General features: G+C 42.4%; 1 protein-coding gene across 1 annotated transcript in view; it reads right to left on the bottom strand.

Moving 5' to 3' along the window:
* Positions 1–384: 384 nt before the first annotated feature.
* The window catches only part of LOC126106748 (dopamine D2-like receptor), a 111,758-nt gene continuing 86,852 nt past the window's right edge, over positions 385–25,290 (bottom strand). Inside the window, exon 7 of the mRNA XM_049913121.1 lies at positions 385–599. Coding sequence (XP_049769078.1) covers positions 385–599 — 215 coding nt within the window. The remainder of the gene's footprint in view (positions 600–25,290) is intronic.

Raw genomic sequence — 25,290 nt, forward strand, 5'->3', positions numbered from 1 at the left:
CATGAACGGTGTGTGTGTGTGTTTATGTTCTGCACATCCATATAGACTCTCAGCTACGTTAGATGTATCGGTAAGTGTTTCTTCGTAACACTGCTGCAAGCAGTTCTTTCGTTTTGGAGGCTATAGCAACAATAACAGCAGAACTCTACAGTGACCTAGTGCACAACATTCACGATTACAAACAACAAACATAAACCTTAGTGGTCTAAAACAGGCGTCTAATTCTAGCAGTAGGCTATGTCCGGCACACCCATCACTGTCTGAGAGAGTCAAATACATCCTAGTGTGACCGGAGCGTGCGCCAGAGCCCTAGTCCGGCGCCACACGGTTTTTTCACAGTTCGACGTCGGCGGGCGACACCGACGCGAACGTGGACCAGCTGCGCTACGTGTCGATGGCCATGATCTTCTTGAAGGCCTTCCGGAACTCCGGGTTGAAGATGGTGTAGATGACGGGGTTGACGAAGCTGTTCATGTAGCCCAGCCACGTGGTGAGGATGAAGGCAGTGACGCCCGGGGAGCAGTCGCCCGACAGCTTGGTGCACAGCGCGTCCATAATGTTGCACGTGAAGAACGGCACCCAGCACACCAGGAAGACTCCTGCGAAACCAGCAGACAGTGGAACACCGCGCCATCGGCTCTGCCCCATCATCATAAGCAAGAACAATTTTTTTTCTTTTTTTTTCCCAAATTTATGAAACCTACATAACCCACTTTGTTACACTTTTGAGTGGGTGTATTACGACTATCTATCTCTGTTATTAGTAATACAGAAGTGGTTATTAATGCATGCACACTATTTATTCTGCAACACTGTGCTCTATATGAATGATCGGCCTCTTAGCCTCTCTGTAATCTAGCCAGAGAGTTGCCCGTCCCTAGCCGCGTGGAGGCGGTGTAACGTCTAGAGAAACAAAAACAATATATTATGTAGTAATTAGAGAATTAGATGTATTATATTGTGTCATTGCATAAAATTATGTATTTTTTTTATTATTTATTTTTGAAAACGTCTGCGTCGGCGAGTAATAAAACCGACACAGAAGATAAATGTTAAACAGAGATTAAAAAAGGAACTAGTATATAATGCGTGATGTAGATTAATGTCTTTGTCTTCTTGATTTGGAAGTTGTGCGAGTAAGATCTCCTGTTGTTGTAGTAGAGAACGGGAATGTAGCACTCTTTTGTCGAGACTAAGCAATGTACGCCATTACGTGTGAATTCACAAAGGTCTGTAATCACTGAGATATTTAAAGGTTTTAATAGAGTTGTATAAATGAAAACTTGTATTATTTATTGTTAAGCTTGCTTGCATATTATCCCATCCTGTTGAGACATTTTTCAGTTATATAAATATTATCTGTGGTGCCGAGCTGCGTGGAGAACGAAGAGCCGTTGCCGCGGCGTATTTAAACGACTTACAATATAGTCGAGCATAACGCAAGGAAGCGGTAAAATAATAGTAAAATAACATTATTTCTTTTAGCTCCCAGACTGGCAGTGAAGATCAGCAGATTTTATGATGTGTTGCAGATTGACGCGGGCTGCTGATAAGATATAATTTACAGTGCAAATAATTTAATGTACCTTCAGAATCTGATAGGACTCTTGCTGTGCTCCGTTCTGATCTGGCAAACTTTATAGTGACAACGTATTTTTTAATGAGAGTCTCATGTTCTTGGGCTAGTCGGGGTATGAAATAGTATTTTAACGAGAAATAAAATCCACTGCGAACTTGTGTTTTCGAACGATCATACGAACTGTAACATCAGTGTTCAGAACAAAGTAATTTCAACTTTTAATCACTATGAAGTAGGGAAGATATATTGATTCTTAGCATGAGTTGCAGTTACGAAAAATCGTTCCTTAAATTGTAGGCCAGATACAGAACAATAAGACTTCCATATATACATTTTATTCCGCTAAAAGGTAATGATGATAAAGAAAAGCAAAGCACAGCATTGCTAAAAGTATTTCACGTAACTCTTTTCGTAAATGTGTGGTTACAAAGAGAATAAATAAACCAAAGAGCAACAATTTTACAATCCGCGAGAGAGTTTGTACGCGAAAGCGGGCCGCTACTACTAGAAGAAACCACTCCATTTGTACCACTCTTTTATTCCCCCCACCACCATGCTGATCTAACTACAACTACTAGCTACTACAATTCAAAGACTTAGACAAACGTAGTATTTACATATTTACAATTGCGCATTAGATCTGAAGCGCATTTACTCTCTCCCAAGGTAGGCTCGCTGGGCCTCCCTTGAGATTTTATTTACCAATTTTGCGAAATTGCTGAACAATTCGCTTTCTGTCAATATTTCGTTAATATTTCTTGTTTGCAGAAGCTGTCTCTCCACTGAGACAGCCTGTTCGTATATCGGGCACTCAAACACTGTGTGTTCTGGCGATCCTTCGCGGGCACCACAGTCACAGTCCGGTGTTGGCCTTTTCCCTATTCTACGCAGGTACGTGGGATACGGACCATGTCCTGTGAGGAAGTGAACTAGACCTTGTGAGGGCTTCATTATCTTGTTTCTTAGTCTTCCCCTCACTGTGGGTAGAAACCCGTGGACTCTACGTCCTGTATTGGACCCGTCCCATTCGTCCTGCCAAATGTCAAACACTTTTCCACGGATGGTTTTGACGCTTACCAGAGGAATGCCCATTATGTTTTGCACCATATCAATCTTCTGTTTGCGCAGCCAGTAGATGGCTGCGTGCTGCCTTATTATTAGGTCTAGTGGACATAGACCCATAATTACCAACAGTGCATCTGTTGGACTTGTGTTGAATGCTCCAATGCATCTCAACAGAACGTTCCTCTGTATTCGCCTGACAGCAGCGGCCGGCCGCACCAGAGCTAACCTGTGGGCCCACACACTGGATGCGTGCCCTACTATTGGTGCCAATATACTGTTGTGGTAGATGTTTATTGCTTTTGACGGCAAATGAAATCTTCTTTGTCCAATTGATATTATCTTATTGAACAGAGCCAAGAACAACTGCACTTCACTACCCAGCAAAATCTGTGTTCTCATTATCATCATCACCGTAGCCAGAATTTTTAACATCTAACAATGAAATTCGCCGAACAGCCATGCAGTTGAGATGTTATTTTATTTTATTTTCACTACCAGTTTCGGCATTTCATTGTGCCACTTTTGGGCCCAATATGCACCTCTGAAAAATACAACCGCTGCGACGGAAACAAAATTATGTACCTTAGTAAGTAATGACATCAAGTACAAACACACGTGAAACTACTGTTGCAACTTGATTGTTCTATAAAAAAGCTCTCCGTCTTCAGGCCACGAGAGGCCTACCGGGACCATCCGACCGCCGTGTCATCCTCGGTGGAGGATGCGGATAGGAGGGGCGTGGGGTCAGCACACCGCTCTCCCGGTCGTAAGATGGTATTCTTGACCGAAGCCGCTACTGTTCGGTCGAGTAGCCCCTCAATTGGCATCACGAGGCTGAGTGCACCCCTAAAAATGGCAACAGCGCATGGCGGCCTGGATGGTCACCCACCCAAGTGCCGACCACGCCCAGCAGCGCTTAACTGCTGTAATCTCACGAGAACATGGCTTGCATACTGGTACTACTGATAAAACATGTAGTTTAAGTAACACTTCTTGACAATCAAAGTTCAGGTACTACATCACACTTTGCACGCACAATAGACCGTCCAATTTAATATTTTCACGCCCGAATTGTCTGCAAAACGTATTAAAATACATGTAGCTAACAGCGCTACTGAAACACTCGTAGTTTGCTGAATAGATGTTGGTTGATAACTGCACTTTGATCTTCGTACTATTCATTAATACCACACACTAACTTCATCAGATTCATAAAAATTGTTTCTATTACATTCCAAAAGTCAGTTGAGCAGTGCTGCTAGTGCAGCTTGACTTTAAAATGCACATGTTGACAAAAATTTAGAAAGTAAATAGTGTTATTGTTTTGTATCCTGGTCCTAGACAGGTCAGTGAGGCCCAACCAACTGCTGTGTCACCCTCCAAGAGTGGTGTATTGCATGCAGTGTATAGGGGCACCTAGTCAGCAGAGCACTCTGGTGGCCGTTGTCAGGCTTCTTGGCCTCAGAGCCCCTGCTACTGGATCAAGTAAATGCTCTGTTTGCCACGTGAGGCTGAGTACACCCATTCCTCACCTTTCACACCTCCCTGTCTGCACTAGGAATCGAACCTGAATCCCACAAATGGTAGTCAGATGTGCAAACCACTGAGCTATCGAGGTGGAAAAACAATGTTATTACCATATCTAAATTCGTCAAACTCTCATCTGTAAAATCTACAGGGTTATTACAAATGATTGAAGCGATTTCACAGCTCTACAATAACTTTATTATTTGAGATATTTTCACTATACTTTGCACACACATACAAAAACTCAAAATGTTTTTTTAGGCATTCACAAATGTTAGATATGTGCCCCTTTAGTGATTCGGCAGACATCAAGCCGATAATCAAGTTCCTCCCACACTCGGCGCAGCATGTCCACATCAATGAGTTCGAAAGCATCGTTGATGCGAGCTAGCAATTCTGGCACGTTTCTTGGTAGAGGAGGTTTAAACACTGAATCTTTCACATAACCACACAGAAAGAAATCGCATGGGGCTAAGTTGGGAGAGCGTGGAGGCCATGACATGAATTGCTGATCCTGATCTCCACCACGACCGATCCATCGGTTATCCAATCTCCTGTTTAAGAAATGCCCAACATCATGATGGAAGTGCGGCGGAGCACCATCCTGTTGAAAGATGAAGTCGGCGCTGTCGGTCTCCAGTTGTGGCATGAGCCAATTTTCCAGCATGTCCAGATACACGTGTCCTGTAACGTTTTTTTCACAGAAGAAAAAGGGGCCGTAAACTTTAAACTGTGAGATTGCACAAAACACGTTAACTTTTGGTGAACTGCGAATTTGCTGCACGAATGCGTGAGGATTCTCTACCTCCCAGATTCGCACATTGTGTCTGTTCACTTCACCATTAAGAAAAAATGTTGCTTCATCACTGAAAACAAGTTTCGCACTGAACGCATCCTCTTCCATGAGCTGTTGCAACCGCGCCGAAAATTCAAAGCGTTTGACTTTGTCATCGGGTGTCAGGGCTTGTAGCAATTGTAAACGCTAAGGCTTCTGCTTTAGCTTCTTCCGTAAGATTTTCCAAACCGTCGGCTGTGATACGTTTAGCTCCCTGCTTGCTTTATTCGTCGACTTCGGCGGGCTACGCGTTCAACCGTTTCTTCGCTCACTGCAGGCCGACCCGTTGATTTCCCCTTACAGAGGCATCCAGAAGCTTTAAACTGCGCATAACATCGCCGAATGGAGTTAGCAGTTGGTGGATCTTTGTTGAACTTCGTCCTGAAGTGTCGTTGCACTGTTATGACTGACTGATGTGAGTGCATTTCAAGCACGACATACGCTTTCTCGGCTTCTGTCGCCATTTTGTCTCACTGCGCTCTCGAGCGCTCTGGCGGCAGAAACCTGAAGTGCTGCTTCAGCCGAACAAAGCTTTATGAGTTTTTCTACGTATCTGTAGTGTGTTGTGACCATATGTCAATGAATGGAGCTACAGTGAATTTATGATATCGCTTCAATCATTTGTAATAGCCCTGTATGTGAAAGTCAGTGAAACAGTATCATCATCTGCTGTCATATAGTGGAAAATATGACACTTTGATGAGGTGGCACACCGAGGAATTGTAACACGTGTTGGTATAGGTAAGGAATGACAGTTGCTGAGCTTTTGGCTACACACTTTCGGGGTAACCCGGAAATTATACTGACTTCATGCTAGGGAATTAATTTTGCCTCGCAGTACAAAACATTCATCTTCTGCTGATAATACTGTGTAGGTGGGGCGATGATATTTGACACAAACACATTTCAAAATTGTGAGATAATCTAAAATTAGAAACTGACAGTGTATATGCTATAACTTGAAGTATTGAAGAGTGTGTGCCACTACATGATGGCAGAACTCAGCCACTGAATCTTGAAAACTTAACTGCGACATCAGTAGCTGATGGGGTCTCTGTGCAGTGGCAGTCAGATGTTGAGGACGTCAGAGAGCCACTGATTGGGGGGGGGGGGGTCACGTATTAGGGGAGGTGTCAGGTACACCATGTTAATGCAAAACTGTAAAAAGATGCCCTATATTGCAGGGAACTATAACAATTTGCCATCGATGTAGCAATTCGCTCCATGTTGTAGTAAAATAGCAAGTTGTTAATCTCCATGCTACTGCCAAACATAGCAAGTTCTCGTTCATGCTACGGCGAAACTGTAAGCCCTTTCTCCATGTTGAAGTAAATCAGCGATAGGTTGCCACATGTTACAGCAAATAACTGTCATGTAATATTTTGTGTAACGTAATATCTTGTGTAGACACCTTGTATTAACCTGACACGTTCCACATCATTACGAAGTGTACTAATCTGATCTAATCTAAACGGTGTTTGGATTCTGGAGCAATATGTTTCCGGATGTCGCGAATTCGTAGCTCAAGTGACTCCTTCGAAGAGATGATTGGAGATGGACTCATTGCAATCATGTCTTTGGAGGTGGCATTTCACCTACGAATTCATTACATTCGGAAACATAGCCCCAAAATGCCAATACCGAACATTTTTCGGAGGCGCCTGTTGGGCCTGAACGTAGCATAATGAATTGCTGAAACTGATAATGAAAACAAAATAAAATAACACGTCAATTGCACAGGTGTTTGGTGAATTTCATTGTTATATATTTGACGAGCCACTCTGCCATATCCACAATGGATTAGCACAGATTGCAAGAATTATCTCCACGTTCACAGTGATATCTACCGTCACAATTTTCTTATCAATCTTAATGAATAATTTCACCGTCAACTGGTGATGTTCATCATCATATTGACTAACTAGAATATCGCGTTGATTATCTCCATCATCATATCAAATATCTGCATCATTGTACTGATAACCTCCATCATCACTGTTGTACTGATTAACTCTGACAACACATTGACTATGTCCAGTCTCACACTCATTATATGCTGCTCGCTGTTGATTAATTCCACAGTTAATGATGATTGTGTGCGTGTGTGTGTGTGTGTGTGTGTGTGTGTGTGTGTATAAAGTAAGTCAGTCAAGAAGGTTTCGAGATTTATCGTAACAATATTAAAAAGCACTTTGGTCTTCATATATAGCATTGTTGCCAAAGATCTCAAAAAGTTGTTGACTGACATACCTCACATTTTTACAAGATTATCTAATTAACAGCCAGATGGAATATAAAGCTGTCCCCGATTATGAGAAGGATATTAGTGAACCAATCAACAATCCTGTACATTAACTAATTGATACATGGGGATGATTCATATACATAGAACTTCGACTGTATTTTGCTAATATGTAAATATACAGCATATAAACTGAAAGGTTTCTTAGGAAATATCTCGAAGAGTTGTCAACCGATTTACTTCAAGCTTTTCACATTACTCTAATAAACATGTATACGTAGGCAATGTTCATCTGAATTTTTGTTACAGTGTCGTGTAAAAATTAGCTGCAAATCAGTCAACAACTTTTTAACGTTTTTCTAACAACACGTCCTCTCTCTCTCTCTCTTTCTATATATATATATATATATACTTTCTCTCTCTCTCACAGCAGTTGGTTTGGCCTCACTGACCTGTCTAGGACCAGGATACAAACAGTAACACTATATATATATCTATATGTATAGAAAGAGAGAGAGGAAGTATTGTTTATATATATATATATATATATATATATACTCCTGGAAATTGAAATAAGAACACTGTGAATTCATTGTCCCAGGAAGGGGAAACTTTATTGACACATTCCTGGGGTCAGATACATCACATGATCACACTGACAGAACCACAGGCACATAGACACAGGCAACAGAGCATGCACAATGTCGGCACTAGTACAGTGTAAATCCACCTTTCGCAGCAATGCAGGCTGCTATACTACCATGGAGACGATCGTAGAGATGCTGGATGTAGTCCTGTGGAACGGCTTGCCGTGCCATTTCCACCTGGCGCCTCAGTTGGACCAGCGTTCGTGCTGGACGTGCAGACCGCGTGAGACGACGCTTCATCCAGTCCCAAACATGCTCAATGGGGGACAGATCCGGAGATCTTGCTGGCCGGGGTAGTTGACTTACACCTTCTAGAGCACGTTGGGTGGCACGGGATACATGCGGACGTGCATTGTCCTGTTGGAACAGCAAGTTCCCTTGCCGGTCTAAGAATGGTAGAACGATGGGTTCGATGACGGTTTGGATGTACCGTGCACTATTCAGTGTCCCCTCGACGATCACCAGTGGTGTACGGCCAGTGTAGGAGATCGCTCCCCACACCATGATGTCGGGTGTTGGCCCTGTGTGCCTCGGTCGTATGCAGTCCTGATTGTGGCGCTCACCTGCACGGCGCCAAACACGCATACGACCATCATTGGCACCAAGGCAGAAGCGACTCTCATCGCTGAAGACGACACGTCTCCATTCGTCCCTCCATTCACGCCTGTCGCGACACCACTGGAGGCGGGCTGTACGAAGTTGAGGCGTGAGCGGAAGACGGCCTAACGGTGTGCGGGACCGTAGCCCAGCTTCATGGAGACGGTTGCGAATGGTCCTCGCCGATACCCCAGGAGCAACAGTGTCCCTAATTTGCTGGGAAGTGGCGGTGCGGTCCCCTACGGCACTGCGTAGGATCCTACGGTCTTGGCGTGTATCCGTGCGTCGCTGCGGTCCGGTCCCAGGTCGACGGGCACGTGCACCTTCCGCCGACCACTGGCGACAACATCGATGTACTGTGGAGACCTCACGCCCCACGTGTTGAGCAATTCGGCGGTACGTCCACCCGGCCTCCCGCATGCCCACTATACACCCTCGGTCAAAGTCCGTCAACTGCACATACGGTTCACGTCCACGCTGTCGCGGCATGCTACCAGTGTTAAAGACTGCGATGGAGCTCCGTATGCCACGGCAAACTGGCTGACACTGACGGCGGCGGTGCACAAATGCTGCGCAGCTAGCGCCATTCGACGGCCAACACCGTGGTTCCTGGTGTGTCCGCTGTGCCGTGCGTGTGATCATTGCTTGTACAGCCCTCTCGCAGTGTCCGGAGCAAGTATGGTGGGTCTGACACACCGGTGTCAATGTGTTCTTTTTTCCATTTGCATGAGTGTAATATATATATATATATATATATATATATATATATATATATATATATATAAAGAAAGAGAGATAGAGAGGAAGTATTGTTAGAAAAATGTCGAAAAGTTGTTGACTGTTTTGCAGCTAATTTTTACAGGACACTGTAACAAATATTCAGATGAACATAGCCTACGTATTTTTTAAACAATTTACATGTTTTCTGTTAAAACCGATTGCGAGGAAGATAATATAGTGCCTTGGTAAGAAAAAGTACAATTTAGTTTCCTTGGTCGGAGAAACTTCGATAGCAGTGAATTTAAACTATTACACAAGTTCATTCTCACGTATGAAATCTCTCCCCTTATACCTAGTTTTCAACAAAAATTGTATACTCAGAAATATGTTGTTTTGTTTTCTTTCTCGCAGTCGCTTTTAACAGGGAACAGGAAAGTTGTATTTATGGAAAATTGAGCACACAGGGGCGATGGACCAACTGGAAATGTCGGAGACACCATGTGAGCATGACATAACCAACATATGCTACGAATGAAATCTGGAAGGTGTCTTTACATAGATGATGAATACAAATATACCAAAATAAAATGAAACCTGGAACATGAAATAATCATGATAAAATATGAAACATATTAAATACAGACAATAATGATGAAAATCATTTAGTTAAGGAATGTGAAAGATGCAAAGGAAATCTAGAGAAGATTGTGATTGGATAACAGAGAGGAGTCAACCAATGAACGAAATGTAACTGTAGGAAGGGGGTGGGACTCAAGGAAACAGGAAATAGAGCACAAATATGTAACATAAAAATGTAAAATTTGAAACATTGAAAGTGTGAATAAAACTAAGTAGGCTTCTTCAGACAGTCGAAATTTGCATAAAGATTGAAATATCTCATTTCTTGTCTGTTTAATTTTATTCAAATTTTTAATGTTGCATTTGTTTACATTACATATTTTCGCTTCATTTCCTATATCCTTCTCTTACACCTGCCTCCACCCACTCCCTATCCACCACTTACGTTTGGTTCATTGGTCCCCTCCTTCTTTCCTATCATCTAGTCACATTTTTATTTTCATTCCCCCCCCCCCCTTCTTCTTGAGATCCCCTTTACCCCTCACAGCTTCTTTAACTAAAACTGTTCATCATTATTATAAGTCGATGACTATTGCCTGTATTTAATGGCTTTTATGTTCCTTTAAGATTATTTCATATTACAAATTTTATTATGTTTTGGCATTTTGTATTAACCAGCTATGCAAGGACGCTTCCTAACATATTGCGTCTCTTCCCAATTGGTTCCTCGACTCCTTGCATGCTGAGGATTCCACTGGATCTCAGCAGTGTGTGTTCCAGCCACATGACTATTGAGTTTAAAATTCTAGTAAGTTCCTTAATACTGCCTTCTTTCCATTTTCAGCGTCTGCTGGTTAATCTATTTCTCATATCTACTTTCCTCCCAACCAGACTTTATTGGTTATTAATTTTCTGTTTTATTATTAGGTTTCCTATTTATCGTGGTTTTTATGTGATCTTCCTTTCCGCCTGCATACTACCGTATGCTACTGCCACAAGATTGTAGATGTTGATGTAGAACCACACCCTCGCGTGCCCTGCTGAAAAACCATCGTAGTCTCCTTCAGCTTTCCACTAGCCTTCAGTGATTTCGCTTCTTACAAACAATGTCCTTGAAATCAACATCAAACAGTGTATGAACATATATTTGATCTTTCATGAAGCTCCATCCTTGTTGGCCGACTGCGTATCACAGACAAAATTTATGCGAATTAATATTAATTGTCAGTTGATGTGGTCGGAACACAAAAAATGACTTTCAGACAGAAAGTCATCACGAGGTTACGACCTTAGAGACCTGCCACCAGTATATAAGAGACAGTGTCGTTTAGCTATATGCTATTCATGCGTACATTCAGTTGAGAACTATAGAATTCTTTTCGTGGAACAAATGCACACAATATCTACAGGGGTTTCAAGCTACAGAAGAAAACCATAAAAACATAAACAAAAAAAGTAATCAAGATCACTCCATAGATCTATTAAAAACACTGGCGATTTCAATTGTTTGTGAGTAGCTACATTTACAAGTCAGCTACACACATCAAAAATAAAATTGATAATTGCTGCATAGACATGTTTGTCCCTGAAAATGGAGCAAGATCTGGACTGAAATTACGGGACTGATATCAAGAAAGATTAAACATAAAACAGCCTTTCCTACCAAGAAATAGAATTATGTGATACATTGCGTAAGTAAATTGAGGAGATTACTGAAATGAACTTATTTGGAAAGCCAGTTAAAAAATACTTGTAGCACCATAAATTCTTAGCTGCAAAGAATTTCTAAAAAATATAGACAAGGGGTTAGATAGTAGCTGTAATACGAATGGATGACAATAAAAACGTTAATATACATCTGTTGTTTAACATAACACTTTTGTAGTATGTTCCTTTCCATTTATTTCCTGCAGAAACTGCCTCTTAACTCTCTACAATGTATAATACTAGCAACCTTATCCTCTTTCTGAGCTTAACATCTCACTCATTATACACTACTGGCCATTAAAGTTGCTACACCACGCAAATGACGTGCTACAGACGCGAAATTTAACCAACACGAAGAAGATGCTGTGATATGCAAATGGTTAGCTTTTCAGAGCATTCACACAAGGTTGGCGCCGGTGGCGACAACTACAACGTGCTGACATGAGGAAAGTTTCCAGCCGATTCCTCATACACAAACAGCAGCTGACCGGCGTTGCGTAGTGAAACGTTGTTGTGATGCCTCGTGTAAGGAGGAGAAATGCATAACATCACGTTTCCGACTTTGATAAAGGTCGGATTGTAGCGTATCGTGATTGCGGTTTATCGTATCGTGACATTGCTGCTCGCGTTGGTCGAGATCCAATGACTGTTAGCAGAATATGGAATCGGTGGGTTCAGGAGCGTAATAAGGAACGCGGTGCTGTATCCCAACGGCCTCGCATCACTAGCAGTCGAGATGACAAGCATCTCATCCGCATGGCTGTAACGGATCATGCCGCCACGTCTCGATCCGTGAGTCAGCAGGTGGCGACGTTCGCAAGACAACAACCATCTGCACGAACAGTTCGACGACGTTTGCAGCAGCAGGGACTATCAGTTCGGAGACCATGGCTGCGGTTACCCTTGACGCTGCATCACGGACAGGAGCGCCTGCGATGGTGTACTCAACGACGAACCTGGGTGCACGAATAGCAAAACATCATTTTTTCGGATGAATCCAGGTTCTGTTTGCAGCATCATGATGGTCGCATCCGTGTCTGGCGACATGGCGGTGAACGCACATTGGAAGCGTGTATTCGTCTTCGCCATACTGGCGTATCACCCTTCGTGATGGTATGGTGTGCCATTGGTCACATGTCGCAGTCACCTCTTGTTCGCATAGTTGGCAGTTTGAACAGTGGACGTTACATTTCAGATGTGTTACGACCCGTGGCTCTACCCTTCATTCGATCCCTGCGAAACACTACATTTCAGCAGGATAATGGACGACAGCATGTTGCAGGTCCCGTACGGGTGTTTCTGGATACAGAATATGTTCGACTGCTGCCCTGGCCAGCGCATTCTCCAGATCTCTCACCAACTGTAAATGTCTGGTCAATGGTGGCCGAGCAACTGGCTCGTGACAATACGCCAGTCGCTACTGTTGATGAACTGTGGTATCGTGTTGAAGCTGCATGGGCAGCTGTACTTGTACACGCCATCCAAGCTCTTAGTGACTCAATGCGCAGGCGTATCAAGGCCGTTATAACGGCCAGAGGTGATTGTTCTGGGTACTGATTTCTCAGGATTTATGCAACAAAATTGCGTGAAAATGTAATCACATTTCAGTTCTAGTGTAATATATTTGTCCAATGAATACCGGTTTACCATCTGCATTTCTTCTTGGTGTAGCAATTTTAATGGCTATTAGTGTAGATGGATGCTGTCTAAGTTTTTGTGGCAAGCAAACGGAAACAAAATGTCGTAACTTTGGCCCCGATGTCAGCTCATAGCGCGTATAGTGATACATTATGCAGTAGTGATAGTGTGTAGTGTGAGCAGTGTCTGCTAGGGAGCAATGAATTAGCAGTACAGCAGGAGCCTTTTTATGTTACTACATAACTTCTTTGCGAGGCAGTATTGAACACTAGGGGTAAATCAAATGAGGATGTGCTGTTTTGAAAAGACAGGCCTTAAACTCGGAGTGGAGGCTGCTGTCTCCATCTCTGATTTAAGTCCTCTGTGATCTCCCTAAATTAGCTCAAGCAGATGTCCAAATAGTTCCTACTGTAAGGCCCCTGCCAGCAACCAATGCTATATCGGTACATGTAGTCCACTTGCGTATTATGGATTCCAGGAGGCAAAGAACACGTTGTTTTCAGCGGCACTTCCGGCAGCCGCCACTACGACAGGCAGCGCCAATGTCAGCACTAGGACGCGCGGCGAATACAGCACCGCTCGCTTCCGCTGTGCCACATTCCAGCAAGTAGGCCACGCTGCTATTGAGCAGTATTTAGGTAGCCGCACGACAATGGAAGCTAGTTACAGCCCCTGCACCAACTTGAACGGCACGCCTTTGCAGCCACAAGAAGCAGCCAGACATCAGCAACGACCCTCAGCGTCGACGACATTGGACTCAGTACATGGTACCTTCCAGATTATTGAACTTAGTCATTGGGAATATGAGTAGCCGTCATCTAATGGTCCATTTGGACTTTGGGGTATACCGTGTCGTTAGGTGCCGGTCCATCTTGCGCATGCCACCTTTGCCTCTAGCAGAGAGCGTGCCGCTGTAATGCAAGCGAGTGGCAGGGTGGAGCTGTGAGCCAGACGGCAGCAGGAGGCGGAACACGTAGGACCCTTCAGGTGCGTGTTGTGATTTGGGCCGTGCGATTTCTCTGTCGGACGACTGGACTTCGGTGTTACGCTTGGGGGCGCGTTTTCGAGCGGAAGTGCGTGCTTTCGACGCCTTGGTTAAGAGAGAAGCATGTCGTATTAGAACTATGGTAGGAGACCTTACATTTGATGGGTGAATTTGGCTACAGTGTGAGGCTTGCCAAATGTTCCTTTCTATTGTCTTTCCCAGTGTGTCGCTGTCTGCTTATGCGCCTTACCAGCCTTCACGGATACTAGAACTCTAAAAATACCGGCTCAGTCTTCCTGGTTGCTTAAGAGGATCCGGAATGGCTCAAAATCATGAAAAGTTCAATTTTTACTTTTTTGCGTTTTCTGAATCTGCACACTATTACCTTTTAATAGATATATAATTTATTCAATTCCTAAGACTACAACTATTTTTAAATTTTTTTGAAATGTGTTCTACATGGGCGTGACCCACTGTGGCGCTGTTAAACTGCTGTAAAATGGTGTTATTATTAACCAATTATTAATAATTAATAATAATAATAATAATAGTAATAATAATAATAATAACCGAACTGTTGAAAAAGTGTATTCACGGAAAAACTCAAAACCCCAATGAAAGTGTAAATAGTGTTATATGGTCGAGAATCCCCAAGACTGTATTTGTTGGAATAGAAACACTTCACTTTGGTGTGTATGATGCTGTAGCGACTTTCAATGATGGCAACATTGTAAGGTGCAAGGTATTTAGAAATATGGGAATGAAGATAGGTTCTAACATGGTACGAGCGATGCTTGCTTTAGACAAGGAACGCCTTCGGGCTGCAGACAGGGCTGTAAAGAGTCTAGAAATACAAGCAAGAGTAAACAGGAGGAGGAACAAGAGGAAGCTGGAGGAGGAGTTTGCAGAGGATGAAGATAATCCATCCTATGGACCTGGAATGCACTAAAAAGTTAATCCAATCTTTGTCGCTCGATTCCCAAAACTTTTATTTTCTCATACTAATTACATGTTTTCTAAGGATCTTCCAAACAAATTTGTCTCAAACTTTCAGTAAATGTTACACAGTACCTTCTGCATAATTTAACACAGCCTTTTTCCAAAAAACTGTATATTTTTGAATATATAAATAAAAAATTGCAAAAAAATGTTGTGAATTTTCATTACAATTGAAAAAAAATCATCTTTAATAACTGAACTAAAATTTTGTAAAATCCCTGTGTTAAGTTGTAGCCCATATTCCAATAAATAATCTGTAAAAAGTTCATCTTCCTACCTCAAATACTTTGTGAGGAAAGATGTAATTTATAAGCGTTATTTTAACATTGCAAGTATAGGGCGTTCCGGAGCCCCTTAAAGTGGTCTTGCCCTTAAGGTATGATACTGAATGTGCCATACAGTATGATTTTCTGTAATTAAGACATAATTTGTTTCTAGCTTCTTGTATATGAGGAATGCCGCGTTATAGGAGGAGAAGGCGTTCGCGCTTGACAGTGTATAAAGCTGCTAGTTAAGTTGTTAATACTGGGAGAATAGGAATCATGCCTATTTCGTGGTATTTAACGTACTGTCTGCTAATGTAACTGAAGTTCAGTACAAACGTAGGCTTCCGCGGCCACTGTCACATTCAATAAAATTTTTCTAGGTTTGTGACCGCATTGTCAACGTATATAAAATTACCTCCGTTTCGGTCCCTGTTGCGAGGTACCTTCTTCAGTGTATTTTTGTTTACAGTTAAACAAAAACACCCTGAATAAGGTACCTTGCAACAGGGACCGAAACGTCGGTAGTTTTACATATATATATAGACAATGCGGTCACAAAGCCAGTAGAATTTGAATGAATGTAACTGAAGTTCGTTTGCCAACCATGTGCATCTTTGCAATTCTTGTTGATTTTCCGCCCGGGGGACGCCCCCTGCTACCGTTACGCCATTGGACGTTGTTTTGAAATTGAACTGCGATTGGCGGGCGAATCTTCTTACATCCTTGTTGAAATTTTGGTGTGTGTTTGTTTTCAGTAATAAGACCCTGATGGCATTTTTTTCGCTGTTAATACTGGAGGGGTTGTGCTCTTCCCCCTTTCTTGATATACGAGTGTGGAATTATGCTCGTGGCCTTATTCTGTTCAGTTCCATGATCGAGGGGTTAAAGATAATTTATAATTTCATCATTTGTTAAACTTAAAGACCCTTGCGAGGTGATACTAGCACTTACTAGCGCCACGCGCATCGTTATATCGATTGTCCGGGAGATGTCTGTATCTGATTTACGCCGAGCAGCTACCTGGGTGCAGCCGGTCGGATTCTTAGGTCGCGGGTAGCGCTGCCTCTTGATCAACAGTATGTGTCTGGCCAATATAATTACTTGACGCAACATTGTAACTACCGTATCTTGGCCTTTCTAAAATTGTGTATTTTTTGAAATGTGTGTGTCCTTTTGAGGAACTAAATGAAAATTTGAAGGTCACTGTTTTAGTAAGTTTTTATTTCTTTCGTCAGCAGTGTTTTGGGACATTCTGTGACACCACGCAATTGTAAATTGATACACAGGCTGTCAGAAAAATACTTCTTGTTGTTACTGTCGTTTTAAAGCGTAAATACTATTCTGTTCACAATCAACTGTGTTAATGGTCAGTATCAGATATACAGGGTTATAACTAATGATTGAAGCGATTTCACAGCTCTACAATAACTTTATTATTTGAGATATTTTCACAATGCTTTGCACACACATACAAAAACTCAAAAAGTTTTTTTAGGCATTCACAAATGTTCGATATGTGCCCCTTTAGTGATTCGGCAGACACCAAGCCGATAATCAAGTTCCTCCCACACTCGGCGCAGCATGTCCCCATCAATGAGTTCGAAAGCACCGTTGATGCGAGCTCGCAGTTCTGGCACGTTTCTTGGTAGAGGAGGTTTAAACACTGAATCTTTCACATAACCCCACAGAAAGAAATCGCATGGGGTTAAGTCGGGAGAGCGTGGAGGCCATGACATGAATTGCTGATCATGATCTCCACCACGACCGATCCATCGGTTTTCCAATCTCCTGTTTAAGAAATGCCGAACATCATGATGGAAGTGCGGTGGAGCACCATCCTGTTGAAAGATGAAGTCGGCGCTGTCGGTCTCCAGTTGTGGCATGAGCCAATTTTCCAGCATGTCCAGATACATGCGTGAAACTTGCCCGCACGCGCTTAACCGCTTCCTCACTCACTGCAGGCCGACCCGTTGATTTCCCCTTACAGAGGCATCCAGAAGCTTTAAACTGCGCATACCATCGCCGAATGGAGTTAGCAGTTGGTGGATCTTTGTTGAACTTCGTCCTGAAGTGTCGTTGCACTGTTATGACTGACTGATGTGAGTGCATTTCAAGCACGACAAACGCTTTCTCGGCTCCTGTCGCCATTTTGTCTCACTGCGCTCTCGAGCGCTCTGGCGGCAGAAACCTGAAGTGCAGCTTCAGCCGAACAAAACTTTATGAGTTTTTCTACGTATCTGTAGTGTGTCGTGACCATATGTCAATGAATGGAGCTACAGTGAATTTATGAAATCTCTTCAATCATTTGTAATAGCCCTGTATTTTTTCCAGATGTGTCATTGTGTTATAAACTGCAGAGACAGTTATTGAGAATTCAGATTGGGTCGATAACACCTTTTTGTTCAATGATCAGAAAATTAACAGTACTAGTGGATTTTGTGTAAATACGTTTGTGTGTGTTAAAATACAGAATTTCTTGGTTTATGTGTACTTGGGTGCTTTACTTTGCTTTTTGAGCCCACTTGTGCTTACAGCATGTGAAAATAGATCTGTAAATATTTAAATGCGAACAATCTTATTTTTGATAATGATAGAAGGTGATGAACCGAATTAAAATTTGTGCTACGGCCGGGGCTTGAACACAGGTCTCGTACTTACGAGGCAGATGCACTAATAGTCAGATCAACATAATACAGCTACATAGACTAGCCTTGCCCATGGCCTTCCCTAACACAAACTTCAGTTCACGCCTTTGTATCATTTTTCCCTACACTGGTGTAATGGTTAGCACATCCACTTAGGAAGCAGGAGACCCAGGTTCAAGTCCCGTCCGTGGTACAAATTTTAATTCATTTCTTCAGCTTCTGTCACTATCGAAAATAAAGGTGAGTCTCATATGTCTCAAGGAAATTGTCATTCCATCAGATCAATCTTATTTTTGATATTCTTAAATTGTAACATCATGGGATATCCAGTATCCTTATAAAAGCGATTCAAAGATGAATACGACTGCTACCACTACTAAAATCCAAAAAGCAGCCTTTCATTAAATCATCACATTACATGCGTTCTCGCCAGTCCACGACTAGAAAGCCAATAAATAGCAGTTATTCTATAACTTCTCTGTATTCACAATATCGGTGAACGTTAAATGCAGCAACTTAGTTCGGACTAATCCTTTCTTACACCATATCAAGTTCTAAAGAAAGATGCTCGTACATATCAACTTTGACAATGGATGCTTCATACAGCTGTTCATCCTTTTTTATGTATCAGCCACTCTGGACTACATAGACAACGTTTCTCTTTCCTGTTCCCCCACATTTCATCATTTCCCCATGTTTCTCTCTTCTTTCTTGTGTCAAAGTGGGTTCAGAATTTTTTTTAGAATTTTTCATGGAAACCTTAGTTATCTTTCAGTTTTTTCTGGCAATCGTTCCTCAACATCCTGAGGAGAAGTTTGGAATTCATCTCTGTCCCTTCCAATTTCTTTGTATCATGCTTTATCCACTTCTCATTTACCGTAATCAGCGAATATTTTTGTCAGTCTCGTGGTATTCATACATAGGCTGTGGCCGTAGAAAGCTGTTCTTCTTTTCCTGCTTATGCCCGTAATTTTTTCTGTATGTCTACAAAATCTAGTACTGTGATGTCATCTGTATCGTGTTTGCTCTTTACCTGGCCCTAAACTGTACCGTAGTATTTTTTTCTTTGTTTTCAAATGCTTGCATCGCCTTTTTGTTTAAAAGTAAACGCTCTGCTACAGAAAGCGTATCAGAGAAAATTAAAGTGCAGTGCTATATAAGTTTAGCTTCAAGTCCATCGATTTTCTTTCATATACAGAACGTCCTTACTGACGTAGTACACTGTTTTTATCTGATTAACTTTCCTTCTAATGGTTTATTTCTCCGAAATGCCTTGTTCAGTTAGTTTTCCTAGGAAACTGAATCTTTAGTGGTCTCAGTTTTTCCATATTTAGTCTTCATTATCTTAGGGGTTGCCCTAATGTTTCATAAATTGGGTTTTCTCGAAGTAGATATGTAAGCTTGCTTTCTTAGCTTGCCCGCATCTCGTGGTCGTGCGGTAGCGTTCTCGCTTCGCACGCCCGGGTTCCCGGGTTCGATTCCCGGCGGGGTCAGGAATTTTCTCTGCCTCGTGATGGCTGGGTGTTGTGTGCTGTCCTTAGGTTAGTTAGGTTTAAGTAGTTCTAAGTTCGAGGGGACTTATGACCACAGCAGTTGAGTCCCATAGTGCTCAGAGCCATTTGAACCAGTTTTTTCTTAGCTTATTATTTTTGCAACTTTATCTGTCTAATAAATGTTTCCATTGAGTTGTCAAAAAATAGTTATGTCGTCCGACACCGTTAGACACTCTACTTTTAGGTTATCCCTTTTGTGGCCTAGTCTAACACACTAACTGACTTGTCTTTCTCCTAATCACATTACCTCATGATTTTATCCAAAGCAGGTAAAAAGCAATGGGGAGAATCCGCCCCCCCCCTACCTAATTCAAGCTAGAACCTCAAAACTAATCGATGTCTTACCACTAAATCTCACTTTAGTGTGGTGGTTTGTTATTGTTTGCTTAATTAGCTTTGTGCTTTCATTATATAAGTCCAGTTCGTTGAGAAATGCAAACAGAGATTTCCTATCGATTGACGCATGTGCTTTTCTGAAGTCAATAACAGTAATTACGAAATCCTTAGAGCTTCTTTTCAGCTACATTACTATTGCCTTTAAGTTGAGAAATTGCTCTGATTATGATCTTTTTTTTCTAAAACCACGTAGCTCTTCGTAAATTCAAGGGTCGAGTTGTTACTGTGGCACAGTTAATAATGCTTCTGACAACATTTTGTGGCTAGTCAAAGGGGAAAAATGTCTCTGTAGCAGTTCATCACTTCCTTTGTGGAGTGGATGGATCAAAATTCGTCTTCCGGTCTTCAGGAATCTCTGCTGTTAACAAAATACGATTCACAACTTTGGCTAGTTTGTCCAGAAACTTGTTATTCGATTACTTCCAAAGTTCTCCAATTACGGAATTCTCTCCACGTGCTTGACTTTCTTTGAGGGATTATATAATATTATAGATTTACCCTTTCGTTTCGGGTTGCAAGTTCCAGTGCTGAGTATGTTCTTGTCTGAAGTTACATTTCGATTTACTGTATTCAGAAATGTTCATCTTCTAATACTTTGTGTATCTTTTGAAAGAAGGTTCATTTAATGAATGCTCGAGCCGGAACTGAAATTGTGAATTTACTGAAAGCGGTGTACAATCGGATGGATCCAGATCTGTAGGGTAGGGGGGGCGGGAGGTGGAGGAATGGCAACCGAGGGATGAAAAGCTAGCTCTCTGCAGTCTGTACATTTCTTGTGCAGCTTAATGTGCATTAATTCCCTTCAACGCAAGAATAACACACAGTCGAAGCACAAGAATGATGATCGAGTGCCGGCCGGTGTGGCCAAGCGGTTAAAGGCGCTTCAGTCTGGAACCGCGCGACCGCTACGGTCGCAGGTTCGAATCCTGCCTCGGGCATGGATGTGTGTGATGTCCTTAGGTTAGTTAGGTTTAAGTAGTTCTAAGTTCTAGGGGACTGATGACCTCAGAAGTTAAGTCCCATAGTGCTCAGAGCCATTTGAACCATTTGATGATCGAGTTTTAACACTCTGCAGGGATGCTGCCTTACGCACCTTCATTATTTTGATAGGCCTAATCTGCTGGGAGCGTCTCCATTGTCTCGATATAATAATCTACAGCTCTTGGGCCCTAGAGACGGTTGCGGAACGACAGTTTTGCATGATTAACCGAGCGTTCTGTTTCTTATATGGTAGCAACACAAAACCCGCTATTTGACGTCTTGTACCATGACACCCGGTACCCGTGTTCTAGACGCAGTGTGTTTAACTAGTGATCAAAACGTACTGGGTCCCGGGTTTGAACCTCGCCAATGTTTAAATTTTGAATAAAAATCATCAGCAATATCGGCCTAAGACTTCCGCCACGAGAAAAAACTCCCATTCAGCCAACGATTTAGGCAAAGAGGCTGGAGGAGATGACAAAGGTTCAGCCTCCAAACAAAAGGAAGAATTAGCAGTCACCAACATGCGTGAGAATGCAGAAGGGAATAAAACACCACATCGTCAAAAAAAAAAAAAAAAAAAAAAAAAAAACAAAACAACATAATGTGTATCCACAGGACACAAGCCCTGAATCTGAAAAAGTATCATGATAATCTTTCCATTGGCAAAATATTCCACATTAGCTTGCATTCGAATTTCCAGGAAGGGACTACCAAGAATGAAGAAACTATGAACGATCCCAAAAAAGGTAACATTCGCCGAATAGGGGCGTGGAGAAACAGAAGTTTGATCATAGTAGGGAAACTAGAAAATCCGAGAGAGGAAATTCAGAATGTAGAGGGAGATGAAAATCTAATAGTTTACGAATTGGAATACTGACTTAAGGAAGGAGTAAAAGAAAGGGTTTCGAGTGGTCATGGGCTTGGGAGTAGAAATGAGAGAAGAAAAAGAATAATAGAGTTCTGCAGTAAATTTTTGTTAGTGATGGAGCTTACTCTGTTCAGGAATACAAAGAGAAGGATGGATATTTGAAAAGGCAGGGAGATACGGGAAGATTCCAGTTACATTACATGATGCACCGGTAAAGATTCCGAAATCAGATATTGGATTGTATGGCGTACTCAAGAGCAGATATAAACTAATGGTAAAGAGTAGGCCGAAGTTTAAGAGACTAGTCAGGAAGAAACAATATGCAAAGAAGTGGGAAACGGAAATACTAAAGAATGAAGAGATATTCTTGAAAATCTCTCAAGCTACAGATGAATAACTCAGTAGGCAGTTCAGTTGAAGGGGAATGAAGGTCCCTAAAAAGTCAATCATAGAAGGTGGAAAGGAAACCACAGGTACAAGGAAGGTAACTGTGAAGAAACCATGCATAACAGAAGAAATACTTTAGTTGATCGATGGGAAAAGCAAGTACAAAAATGTTCCGACAAATTCTGGAACACAGAGACACAAGTTACTCAGGAGTGAAATAAACAGGACGTGCAGGAAGCCAAGGCGAAATAGCGTCATAAAAAAAGTAAAGAAATAAAAAGACTGATCGTCGGGAGAATTTTTGGAAAATAAGGAAGTCTATCACCATTCAGCGAAATTCAAAGTAAGGGTTGTAACATTACGTTTGCAGTGGGAATTACCTTACTAAATGCTACGGACACAGTGTATAAGCTGAAAGAGTACACTGAAGGTCTGTATGAAGAGAAAGATTTATCTGATGACTTGATAGAAGTAGAAACACGAGTCGCCAGAGCTTCGAATGACTGAAGATCAAATAAGGTGGAAGGGAGAGGTTTCATTCCACCAGAACTTCTAAATTCAGTGGGGGAACGTGTATTCAAAACGAATACTCAAATTGCAGTGTAGAATCTATGAGACTGGTGATGTACCATCAGACTTCCGAAAAAATATCATTCACACATTTCCGAAGGCGGCATGAGCTCACAAGCAGCATTGACATCACTTTTAAATCACCACATAGTGTCCATTTGTGGTAGGAATAGCAGAGTTTGCTTAAAATCAGTTCTAGGTTTTCGTAACAATCTTTTAAGTGTACCGAGTGTCCAACTGGTATAGAGGCATACTTATTGCCACTTTGTAGAAGTACTGGTTTAAGGCTTCTTTTTGAAGAATCATTAAGAAGTCTCTACTCATCAGGAGCATATTCTATTTTGAAACGTTCCATAAGTCCAGGAACATCACCGCAAAACACCAGGTCACCTTCTTGGGAGAAGAAAGATACAAACTCCTTTTGCCTCGATCGGTACCAAGAAAAGAATGTGCCCAGAGCCGACATATGTTTATCTTTCAGTCTAGAAGCTAAAACCTCTGCCGATTCTTTAGAAATGCCTAGGTCTCTAACGAAATCGCTCAGTTCAAATTGTGAGAATGGAATGGGATCGGTTGTGCCAGGATCGTAGCAATCTCTGTCTTCTTCACTATCACCTTGCTGAGCCAATAGCTCGTGATCGTCTATATCATCCAAAAAACCTGGAGGAGATGGTACTGGTACTTCAGGTCCATGAGAAACAAGATGAATGGCTGATAGAATGTTAGGGTAAGAAATATCCTTTGTGTTTTTCAAACTGAAACCTCGTACGTTGCAAGAACAGAAATAGCATTCATCACCATGGTTTTTGGGCTCCCTCCAAACAATTGGTATTCCAAAACGTAAGGACTGTTTTTTAAGTTGAAACCATTGCCTCAGTTCTTCAACACACACTGAACAATCTTTGTGTGCGGCCCAAGGCTTATGCGATCTCAAGTTTTCCCGGCGTTTTTCCAATTTGAACAGTTCTCGGGTATCAGACCGGGTAGCGTCGTAATTTCTCCACAATCATTCGGCAGACGAACACGCTGCCATCTTCAGGTGGTTCCTGACGAATGCTGTGCCGTTTCTCTCGGCGCCGTATATATACTAGCCTTTACCCCCTCCACCGTTGCTCTCCTGATGTCTTGGGTGCGGCCGGCGCGACGGCTACTGGAGGTGGTGGGGGAAGCGGCGCCTGGGTCTGAACTGGGGTCTGCAGTCTCCCTGCTGCCGCCATCGCGGGCGGTCCTCGATCCTTGGGACCGCATCTTTCTCTCCAGGCTGAGTGCAGGGTTCCAAGCCTGTCTAAGTTGAAGGCCGCTGTCTTTATTATTTTGATCGTCCTGTAGTCGGATTTCGATGGCCTCTTTAGTAACGCAGTCCCAGAAGTAGGAGGATTGACAGAGTATTTTTGTTTTCTCATAGTCCATAGTATGGCCAGTCTTATCTTGATCGCCTAACCTTATACCCAAAATAGGCGAAATATACTTTTTCAACAAAATCGGAAATTTTTCTTTGCTGCTTTTTGAAGGTATAGTTACCAGAAATGTAGCAGAAGCAATCTGGCTAGTTTATACATCCTCTGGTAGCCATTGTCCATTGTCCCTAAAACAACTTCACAACACAAGAAAACAGTCACTACTTTAAAGCACTAGTAACAACAACAACACGTGAACAGCACAGAGTGAAGAGGTATTGTGAACTGAAGGACAGTAGCAGAAACTCACTGCCTGGTAGTGGCGGGGGAAGGGGCAGCGCGACAGACAGGAACTGACATGAAATACTGCTGGTTTCTCCTAATGACTCTTTATTTTACGCATATCTAGTATAAAAACGGCTAAATAACAGTTTATGGAGATCCTAAAAACCAAAATTCAATCTCATTAGAGTGCTTACATATCTAAAAAAGCTACAACTAGGCAAGCAGTTGGTGAAATAACTGTACGTGATGGAATTTTTTCACTATTTTTCCCGAAATCAGTGTTGAACACACTATAAAAGAGCACAACAGCAATTGTAGAAGAGGAGAAACGGAACGATCAGCTGTTGCGGAGCGTGCTTTCCAGCGAGTAACCACCATATTCGTTTCGAGGAGACGAAAGTACTAGCGGCAACAAGCGGATATTACGAAAGGCTCTACAGGGAGGCAATGGAAATCGCTAAACACCCTAATAATTTCAATCGAAAGGAGGAGGGCGTGAAATTAAACGGCATATGGATTCCGGTGTTAAAGAAGTTGTGTACCACCCGTCCACTACTGGGTGATGGCAACGACGATCGACGGCAGCGGACAGCGGCCAATTGCACTGACGTTTTCAAAACACCTGACGTCACGCCGCGGCGTGGGAGCGCGCGGACACGGAATTTAGCGGCAGTCAGTAGCGAGCCAGTGAATGTGTTGGACCTTCCATCGAACTACAGGCCCTCTTGAAGATGTCCTCCGCAGAAGGGGACGAAACGTTGGGAATTGACACAGGATTCATCATCCGACCACGGCATAACAGCCCGGATAATTACACTC

This window comes from Schistocerca cancellata, chromosome 10 (assembly GCF_023864275.1).
Source record: "Schistocerca cancellata isolate TAMUIC-IGC-003103 chromosome 10, iqSchCanc2.1, whole genome shotgun sequence".
NCBI lineage: Eukaryota > Metazoa > Arthropoda > Insecta > Orthoptera > Acrididae > Schistocerca > Schistocerca cancellata.